The sequence below is a fragment of the Gekko japonicus genome, unplaced genomic scaffold, assembly GCF_001447785.1.
Source record: "Gekko japonicus isolate JY-2015 unplaced genomic scaffold, Gekko_japonicus_V1.1 scaffold388, whole genome shotgun sequence".
NCBI classification, from domain to species: domain Eukaryota; kingdom Metazoa; phylum Chordata; class Lepidosauria; order Squamata; family Gekkonidae; genus Gekko; species Gekko japonicus.
Window position 1 is genome coordinate 849614 of NW_015162490.1, and position 10246 is coordinate 859859.

Here is a 10246-nt window from a genome sequence, read left to right on the forward strand (position 1 = left end):
TTCAGTGTGTCCGAAGGATACTCTCTGTTTATGCTGTGAGAAAATGAGGCCTAGTCAGCCCGGCTGGTGTTGTGTGAACGCCTCTATACTTTATACTCCTCAGAACTGTGCGTTGGGCCGGGCCGGGGCGGTTTAAATAGCCAAACACATTTCTTCTGCCCAATACGATAATTGGAAAGTGCTGAAGGAAAAGAGTTTTTAACCCCAATATTAAAAACAAATGGGGAAATAAACATCCTACTGACTGAGGAAAGATACAATTGGTGGTCATGGGCAATGTTCCCTCTAAGCTGTGGAGTCTTGTGAGCAAAAATTCTACTTTGTGAGCGCCTGACTTTTAAAGTTGTGAGCAAGTAGTTTGGCCACTGTATAAATCAGTTTGCTCTGGAGCCATCCTTCCTGAGCTAAGACAAAAATGTGTGAGCTGGAGGCTAAAAAACTGTGAGCTGGAGGCTAAAAAACTGTGAGCTAGCTCACACTAACTCAGCTTAGAGGGAACACTGGTCATGGGGATTTGAGGAAGGAAAAAAAAGGAAGGGGAGGCAGAGAGAAGAAGAAGACAGAAATAAGGAAGGAAGGAGAAACAGAGAATATGCAAGCCGGAGCACTGATTGTCCTCAGACTGCGTGAAATGAGTCGGGGGGGGGGGCGCTAGGTCACACACAGGCCAAAGCACCCTTTCAGGATGCGACAACCCAGACCTTTGTTTTCATGAGGAAAAACATCCCACAGACTTATTTTTGCTGAGGTGTCCTCCAACGCGTTTTGCAAAGTTGCAACCCAAAGTCAAGGTTTCTGGCCAAGTATACAATGCAGGAAGTGAAACACGAGCAAGCTAACAAAACGACAACACTGAGGAAACATTCAAGATGAACGATCGTGGCACATGAATGCAAGGGACGGGATTGTCGGCTTTCAGGTGGGAATCCGGAGATCTCCTGGAATTACAACTGATCTCCAGGCGGCAGAGATCAGCCCCCCCCCCCGAGAAAACAGCTGCTCTGGAGGGGGGGCTCTGTGGCAGTGTGCCCCACTGAGGTCCTGCCCCTCCCCAAATCCCTCCTCCCCCCCCAGCCTCCAAATCACCTGGGATTTCCCACCCCAGAGCTGGCAATGCAAACAAGGGAACAGCAGCACGATGTACATGTGTTATTTATATAAAGCGGGGATGGGAGGTGTCTAAGAGGCAGGTGCCGGAGGGGGCCACTGGAGGGAGGGCAGTTCTTAGCTGCTAGCTCTGCCCTGAGTTTCCCAACAGTGGGAGGGCTTCTAGTGTACCGGCCCCAGTGGTGGACCTCCTGATGGCACCTGGTATTTTTGGCCACTGTGTGACAAGAGTGTTGGACTGGATGGGCCATTGGCCTGATCCAACCTTGGCTTCTCTTATCTTCTTAGGAGCAGAAGTCCATCAGTGGCTATTAGTCACAAGGTATAGATAGGGGCTCTGGGGCAAGGGATGCTCTGTCTTCTTGGTGCTTGGGGGGGCAACAGTGGGAGGGCTTCTAGTGTCCTCCTGGCCCCACTGGTGGACCTCCTGATGGCACCTGGTATTTTTGGCCACTGTGTGACACAGAGTGTTGGACTGGATGGACCATTGGCCTGATCCAACCTTGGCTTCTCTTATGTTAAGGTCAATCACTGTACTCACTACCAGTGACGCCACAGAGGCTCCCGGTCTTGCACGCACATCCCAGACGCAACAGAAAAGCCACCATCTGGAAGGCATATCAATTGTACCTGGAAGTCGTCGACAGATGGGATCGTCCTGTTTGTTGTCCTCCGCTTGTGCCATTGCCGGAGGGTATTTCGGGCTTCTGAACACAACAGGCGGGCCGCTTGTTCTTCTTGGAAGTTCTTAATTAAAGAAAGGGCGCCGTAAGCGCTTGTCAAGTAGTATCCCCCTGTGAAGAAAAGCAAGAGAAGAATGTTCCAAGAACAGTAGCTGCCGTAAGCTTGGTTAGGCCACGCAACAAACCAAAACATCACAATCAGCATAGGACTTACGGACTTGCCTCCTGCCGCTCTGGCTCAGCAGGGTCCAGAGCCTTCCACCAGCCCAAGGAGCCTTACCCGGCTCCACAGGTCTCCGAAGAAGGCGTCCAACTTGACTCAGAGGAGTGGCAGGAGATCAGCTGTGTTCCCCTGATTTTTCCAGACAGAGAAAACTAGTTTGCTCCCTGGTATTAAGTACTAAGTAGCAAATTAGTTTTCTCTGTCTGGAAAAATTATGGGACTATGCTACCTGGTATTAAGTACTAGGGGCTGCGGTGGCTCAGTGGTTAAGATGCTAAACCGCAGACTGGAAGGTCGGTAGTTTAGCAGTTGGAGACCCGAGTGCGGCGTGACGGAGTGAGCTCCTATCTCTGGTCCCAGTTCCTGCCAGCCTAGCAGTTCGAAAGCAAGAAACTGCAAGTAGATAAATAGGTACCGGTTCGGTGGGAAGGTAACAGCGTTCCGTGCACCTCGGCATCTAGTCGTGCTGGCCACATGACCACAGAAATGTCTTCGGACAGCGCTGGCTCTTCGGCTTGGAAACGGAGATGAGCACCGTGCCCTAGAGTCGGATTCGACTGGCTTTTGAGCAAGGGAAACCTTATTAAATACTAGCAGACACTGCAAATTCACTCAGGAGCATCTGGCCACTCTTTAAAAATGTGTCTCAGCAGCAGCAGTGCCCATGTTCGCACTCGGCTTTAAATCCTGGTTCAGCCCCGTCCCCGGAACTTACATTCTACACGACACTTGAGTTCACCCCTGTAATTATCTCGGGGTGGGTTTTGTTTCCACATTACATGGAGGTCACCCCGGTTTCACCCCACACTTGTCCCAGGATAAACGGATGCTGTTATAACCACGGGAAAATTGTGTCGCAAGTTGAACTCTGATAAAACCAGGGATGAGATCCAAGTGCGGAAAGGACCCTAGTCCCAGAAAACCCTGGCGTCCCTCAAAAGCATGTCAGGATTCCTTCGGCGTGAATGCCAGTCACGGTAGCTGTCAAACTCGGGCCTCGTTTGCCATGGGTCTCTTAACTGTCAGTCTGACTTTGGCTCTGAATGCTTATTGTCAGAGGTCATTTCGTAGAAAAAGAGCTAGGGGAACTCATTAGCATAACTCATTAGCATATGCCACACCCCCTGACATCAGGGGCCCGGCGGTGGACCTGCAAGGCCAGCGGGAGTGCGAGGAAGCCCCACCAAGGCCCTCCCTGGCCCCAGGCAGGCAGGGGTGGGGAGAGGCGGGGAGGAAGCAACTTACCCTCCCTCTTCTCCTGCCTCCTCCTGGCTGAATGAGGGCTGGAAGCGGGGCGGCCAGAAGCAGGGGGCGGGGCTTCATCATGTGCCCCGCCCCCCTGCACCTCACCCGGGGGAACTGTGTTCCCCCGCGTTCCCCCCCCGAAATGACCTCTGCTTATCGTCCTGTTTCATTCAGGCTGGGAGGGGGGGAGCATGTGAGTGTGTGTGTGTGTGGAACTGCTTTGCTGGGAGTAGCACTCACTTGGAACTGCGCCTATGCAAGGCCTCCCTTCCATGGGAAGAATGGGTGCTTGTCCTTGAGTACCAGACACTGCTAGATAATGTAACCCCTATGCTTGCAAGGGTTGGAGGAGGGCTAGCGGTGCACAGTAGATTTCGGCGGGCTGGATGTATTGGTGTGATTGGTCTGGTCGTAAGGGGGAGGCTGTCTGAATGATGTATAATACGAGAACTGGCGCCAAGGGAGTCAGTTCTGACACAGGTCGTCTACGCTTGAGACGTCTCTATCTCTCAATAAACAAATCACTGCCAAGAGAGTGTTGTTGGGAGTGGGTTTCTTCAAGTCCTGACAGTGGCAAGGCTTCCCTTCGTGCAGACTGTTCAGCTACAGAAGAGTCTTCTGGAGTGTTTTGTTCTGGGAATCACTGTGGGGGAGGTGGCAGAACTGTAGTGTGTGATGAGTGCTGGGGCACGTCACGTGGGACAGCGAGGCTCAAGAGAGTTGGTCGACGTGCTGCTGCGAGCGGAGAAAAGCCTGCCCCAGAGCCCTCTGCCGATACAACCACCACCACCACCCTGTGGCATATTCTCGTTTCGGCAGTGTTCCCTGTCGGCAGAAAGTTCGGAAACCACCGAGCTGCACCAGCCACCACGGGCCATTCGGGCTGTTCCTATTCTCCAGATTTCTCCATTCCATCCCACGCATTATGGATTGGCAGCGGGTTCGTGTAGCATGAACTCTGCCACCCCCTCACAATGATTTCAGATGGGGGGGCGGGCGGGAGGAATGCTAGTATACACATGGGAAAGTCCGATGCAATTTGGAGAAGTCGAGAACGACGTTTATTTTTAATTTATATCCTGCTTCTCCCCCCAACAGGGACCCAAGCCTAGCCCAGGGTCGACATCCAGCCTCTCTTGGCCAGACGCCTGGCCGCGTCTGTTTCTGTTTTGCAAAGGAAGGGCCCTTGCCAGAGTCAATTTCTCTAGCACTGGGCTGCTTTCAGCTGCTGTGGGGAGGGAGGGACCTCTGGAATCCTTCACGGTTCCAGGCTGACGGTGAGCCAAAAATCTGCAGGCGCGAGGCGCGTTTGAGAGGAAGGCAACCAGGCGTTTTAGAATGGAAGACCAATCCCAGTTCTTGTTTTAAAATCTGAAACATTTTTGACCCCTCTAAGGTGCTCTCTGGTCGTTTCTTGGGACTTCCGTTTTCGGAACGTGTCTGCGATTATGGACAAGAGATGATAGAAACTATGGATCATATAATGCTTTTCTGTCCTAAGTGGAATAAGGAAAGAGAGAGATACATCATTCCCGTTATGAGAAAAGAAAAGCTTCCTCTCCTTCCTTGGGTAGTTTCAGTGCTTTTGTCTGATAACTTCCCTGACAATCAAACCACGGCTATAGTGGCTTCCTTTCTAGCTGCGGTGATTAAGAAAACAAATCTCCCTGAGTTTAATTAGTTTATGGCTGATAACTATCGACCTATATACAAATTTGATAATTTTAAGTGTGTGCTGGTTTTTGTTGCTGTTGTTGTTGTTGTTTTTTTTGGGGTTTTTTTTATTCTGTACAGTTGCTATGGCTTTCTTGCTAATGCAATAAATATTATTATTATTAAAAAACATTTTTGAAAGCGTTACCCAAAGCAACTGGAAGTTGAGAATTTCTAAAGAGTGCACTGGTTCGTGTTATACTTTGCAATGCATGTGTGTGTGGGGGGCACACTCTCTTTTTGGCTGTGTAGACATGTCTGAGGAGCTGCTGGTGTAAACCTTTTCCAACACCTGCCTTTTCAGGTGCACCTATCAAAAAAAAGTCCGGTGAAAAGGCGGCTAAGATAACAGGCAGTACAGGACAGTGGTTAAAAGACAGGGATCCTCAGTTAAAGGCAGTCTCTGCCACACACTCACTCCGTGGTCTTAGGAGGGTTCTCCACTCTCAACTTTAGAGCTCTCTCCCCCACCCTGTCTTCAAAACTGGAGATGATAATATTAGCCTCACTAACAGAAACAAAGAACATGAAACACTTGGATGGTTCCAAGATGCTATATAAATGCAAAGTATTGTCAACTAGGTGCTTAAATAACTTTCAGTGTTGAACTGTGGCGCTCGAGCGGAGAATACGTTTGATTTCTTACATTTTGTTTGCAGAGTACGCTGCAAAAGAGATTTTCTAGACACAGAGTGCGAGCCAGCCACACACACAGTGGTCACTCAAACTGGGCCTCTTCACGCTTTTCCAGTGGACCATTCCCAAATCCCATTAAAAGACTTCCTAAATGCTTGAGCATCTGAAAGATCTGACTGGCATTTACTGAGTTCAAGGCCTATTATTTCAGCAAATGTTTCTGTTCCTGTTCCTGACCAATGTACTAGAAGCAATCCTACACTTTGGCATCATCTTGCGAGAGCGGCAAATACCGGCGCAAGAGGAGGTTAAGCTGGACAACAGTGTGGCATGTCCTTATCCGAAGTAAACATCTTTGCTCTGTGCAAACAGAGATTAATTGATATTGAAATGCAAGAGCTTAGAGCTTTGGCTTCTGGTAGATGTTCTCCTTTAAGATGGGCACGTTTTCCGATCAACGCCCCAGCGCAATACTTATCGAATCTGACTTCCCCACAGCTGCGTAGAGCATTTATGCTGGCCCGTTTTAATGTGCTCCCCTCTGCGGTTTTAGCAGGGAGATTTAAGAAAATCCCCTACTCTGTAAGGTTCTGCGATTGTGGTTCAGAGGAGATTGAAACAATCAAACATGTATTCCTCTATTGTAGTTTGTATGAGGACATTCAGGCAGCCTATTTAGAAGACATTCTTAAGAATGATGCCGAGCAGTATGATGACAGAATGTTTTATCGTTTACTGGCTTCACAAAACATAGTGGTTATTGAAGCGGTTGCTAAGTGTTGTGACTGCCTTATAATGAGGAAGATGTGTGTTAAACCCATGAACTGAATGGCGATTGCGTATGATTCTGATCTATGCCAATAAAGGTTTTGAACTGAACTGAGAACAGTGTGGAAAGCTCTGTGTGTGTCCGTCACTAACAGAAAGGAGCCGATCCTGCCACCTGCAAACTGATGTGTAGTAGGCAGGCTGGTAAGAGATTTTGGAGCACTGCTTTGCTAAATTCCAATATGAGCCTGAAGGAAGACTTATACTCTGAAGGAAGCCAACTCTAACCCAGAGACGAGTTATTCCTGAGGCCTGTAACAATAATTCGTAACACTCTGAAAGCTTCCCACGTTGGCTGGACCTGCCTCTGATAAGAGGCATCTCCAGGTAAAGGTAAAGGTAAAGGTTCCCTTGCTCGAAAGCCAGTCGAATCCGACTCTAGGGTTGCGGTGCTCATCTCCATTTCAAAGCCGAAGAGCCAGCGCTGTCCGAAGACGTTTCCGTGGTCATGTGGCCGGCATGACTAAACACCGAGGCGCACGGAACGCTGTTCCCTTCCCACTGAAGCGGTACCTATTTATCTACTTGCAATTTCTTGCTTTCGAACTGCTAGGTTGGCAGGAACTGGAACTAGAGACGGGAGCTCACTCCGTCATGCAGCAACTCAGGTCTCGAACTGCTGAACTACTGACCTTCGGCAGCCTGCAGTTCAGCGTCTTAACCACTTGAGCCACTGCAGCCAAACGTCGGCTGGACCTGCCTCTGATAAAAGGCATCTCCAGACCCCACCATAAAATGTACAGCCTGACCCTTCCCCTATTCAGACGCCCATGAGTCCAAGCAGTTGTTCAGCAACACGGATAAGCACGGCCACCGCTGCCCAGATGTGCTGCACCCGGCCACACCCCCGGCCCTCCCTCAAGGATTCCGAGGAAGCACCTCCAGTGATAGCGGACGGCTCATCTCCACGCTCTCCCGACAGCCAGGGACGCTCTCTCGGCTTTTTATCTATTTGGCCAGCATTATCAGGATGTTTTGTTTGTAGGGATTGCTGGTTGGCAACAAGTCAGGCGCACCGATCTGCCTTTAAAGGCTTCAGACTAGTCAGCAGTTCACATTCCTGGGGGGGGGGAGTCACCCTCGGAGGTGCGAGGGCCTTCACCTTCTCCGTGCAGCAAGGACGGGTCAAGCAGCTCCATCATGTATTCTATTTCGGCATCCAACTCTAGCATGTCGCATTGAGCCACCACGTAGGTCAGCACCGGCAAGAAGTCGTCTGCTCCGTACATTCTCCCTGGACGGGGCGGGGGAAAGGAAGCGGAACACAGAGAATGTCACAGACTGCCGCCAAATCTTGTCAACAGGTTTCTGGGTTTTTGGTTTTTTTTAAAGCTGTCCTTTGTGCTGTTAAGAGAGCACGCGCTACTCTCTCTGGATCCGCTACTGTGAATGAAGCTGAAGTTCATCAGGGCCCAGAGAGAATAGGATCTCAGACCTCACAGATTTACAGTATATGAACATGAGTTTGCAGGAGTGTGAATATCCTGCAGACAGGACGAATGGCTGGCAGACTGGTCTAAGAGGGAAAGTCAGAGGGACCCGAGCTCCTTGCCCACTCTGTGCCCACTCTGTCACAGTCTGTGGAAGTAGAGAAAGAAGAAGAAGAAGAAGAAGAAGAAGAAGAAGAAGAAGAAGAAGAAGAAGAAGAAGAAGAAGAAGAAGAAGAAGAAGAAGAAGAAGAAGAGGAGGAGGAGGAGGAGGAGGAGGAGGAGGAGGAGATTGGATTTACACCCTGCCCTTCACTACCTGAAGGAGTCTCAGAGTGGCTTACAATCCCTTCCCCTTCCCCTCCCCACAACAGACACCCTGGGAGATGGGTGGGGCTGAGAGCTCTCTCGAGGACTGCCCACCCTTGAGAGAACAGCTCTGAGAGAACTTGTGACTGGCCCAAGGTCACCCAGCTGGCTGCATGTGGAGGAGTGGGGAATCAAACCCGGTTCTCCCAGATTAGAGTCTGCACTCTTAACCACTACACCAAACTAGCTTTAAGGAGTGCTTTAAGGGACAGAATCTGGATGCAGCAGAGTTAATGACCTTTTATTTTTATTTCATTCATATCTCGCCTTTCTCCCCAATGGGGACCCCCAAAGCAGCTTCTGTTCTCATTTTACCCTCACAACAACCCTGTGAGGTAGGTTCGTCTGAGAGAGTGAGTGACTCGCTCAAGATCACCCAGCCAGCTTCCATGGCAGGGTAGGGATTCGAACCTGGGTCTCCCAGGCCCTAGCCCGACAGTCTGCCCACTACACCACATTGGCAGTACCTGAGGTGGAGCCCCGCACAGAGTGACAGAGAGACACCCCAACTAGTATTTTGCTGTGGGCCAAGAACTCCAGGGCACAAAAGAAAAGCGACAACGGCTTTTGGGCAACAGGCCACTGTTTCAAACGGTCACCCTGACTCTTCCAAGACAAACTGCGATCACAGGATAGATAAACAGAAAGAATACAAGGTCACGATTCCCACTGTTCATCACAATGCACTCTGAAAGGAAGGATTGTGGCAATTGTAGAAGTCTGGATTTGGTCCAAACCTTTCAAGTCTGGGAGAACCAGAATCGTACCCGCCAGCGTCAACAGACTAACCCCCCTCCAAGGATTTCACATCTGCAAACACTGCAGCAATTCTGCAGCTTGGACAGCCTAATGGATGACAGATGTGATACCAAGCCCTCGCCACCGCCATGGGGACTTCCATCTCTGGCACGCCACGGGAGCGCTCAGCCTCCCAGATGTACCCGGGCTCGCGAGGAGAGGGGAGGGCAGATATCATTTGCATCAGGGAAATGGGACGGGCGGGGAGAGTTCATCTCCCACGTCTACTCCCGCGGCTGCTCCCTGATGTTAAAGAAAACCTGAGGCGATCTGAGCATTAATATCACCAGGGCTATTTTTGGGCAGGAACGCACAGGAACTGAGTTCCGGCTGGCTCCCAAGTTGGCCACGCCCAGCAGGAACTCATTAGCATAATAGGCCACACCCAACAGCAGGAACTCATTCGGATTGGCTACAATTAGGGGTGTGTGGCCTAACATGCAAAAAGCCCTGGGTTTTGACAACAAACAAGGTAAAGAGAATAAGAAGCAATAGGTGGGTGTGGCTGGATGACCACACTTCTGGTAACGTGGGGATGTGGCCTAATATGCCAATGAGCTGTGCTGTCAGGGTGTGGCCTAATATGCTAATGAGTTCCTGCTGTTGGGTATGGCCTATTATGCTAATGAGTTCCTGCTGGGCTTTTTCTACAAAAAAAGCCCTGAATATCACGCAAGAAATCCAGCCACTGGACAACATGTGCAACATTCACGGGCAGGCTCACCCATGTGTTTTGCCATTTGAATGTGAAACGTCTCCAGCCCGGGGAAGCCATTTTACCAACACTGCAAGAAACGCGCACAAGTTGTTTGACTACACTGTTTTAGCGGAGAAGCTGCAAATACTGCTTCTAGGAAGTATTAAGAAACTAGATTCCAAGGTCTGCCTGGCTTTCGGACTGCTCCTTCCAAACACGTTCCTGCGTCTAGTCCCATGTGCCCAGAATTCTGCCTCTCTCTCTTTCTCCTGAGAGTCGCCCCAGAACCGGAAGCTGCCAGAAATAAACTGAATCGAGGCTATTTCCACGTAGATGTTTTGCTCCAGCTTGGCACTGTTTTCAAGAGCATCCACGCTATGTCATCTCCTATTCATTCTGTTTCCCTTGCTTGGCTGCGATCTTTCCCATACCTGGTTTGGTACAACCTTTCAGAAAAGACAGCAGTCAAAGCAAAGAAGAAGAAGAAGGAGGAGGAGGAGGAGGAGGAGGAGGAGGAGGA

At 50.1% G+C, this 10246-nt stretch overlaps 1 protein-coding gene across 1 annotated transcript in view; it reads right to left on the reverse strand.

The window, feature by feature from the left end:
* RIN2 (Ras and Rab interactor 2) overlaps window positions 1-10246 on the reverse strand; it is a 93794-nt gene that overhangs the window by 976 nt on the left and 82572 nt on the right. Inside the window, exons 10-11 of the mRNA XM_015405999.1 lie at window positions 7538-7669; window positions 1738-1901 (exon numbers count right to left, since the gene is read on the reverse strand). Of these exons, the coding sequence (XP_015261485.1) occupies window positions 1738-1901; window positions 7538-7669 (296 nt within the window). The remainder of the gene's footprint in view (window positions 1-1737; window positions 1902-7537; window positions 7670-10246) is intronic.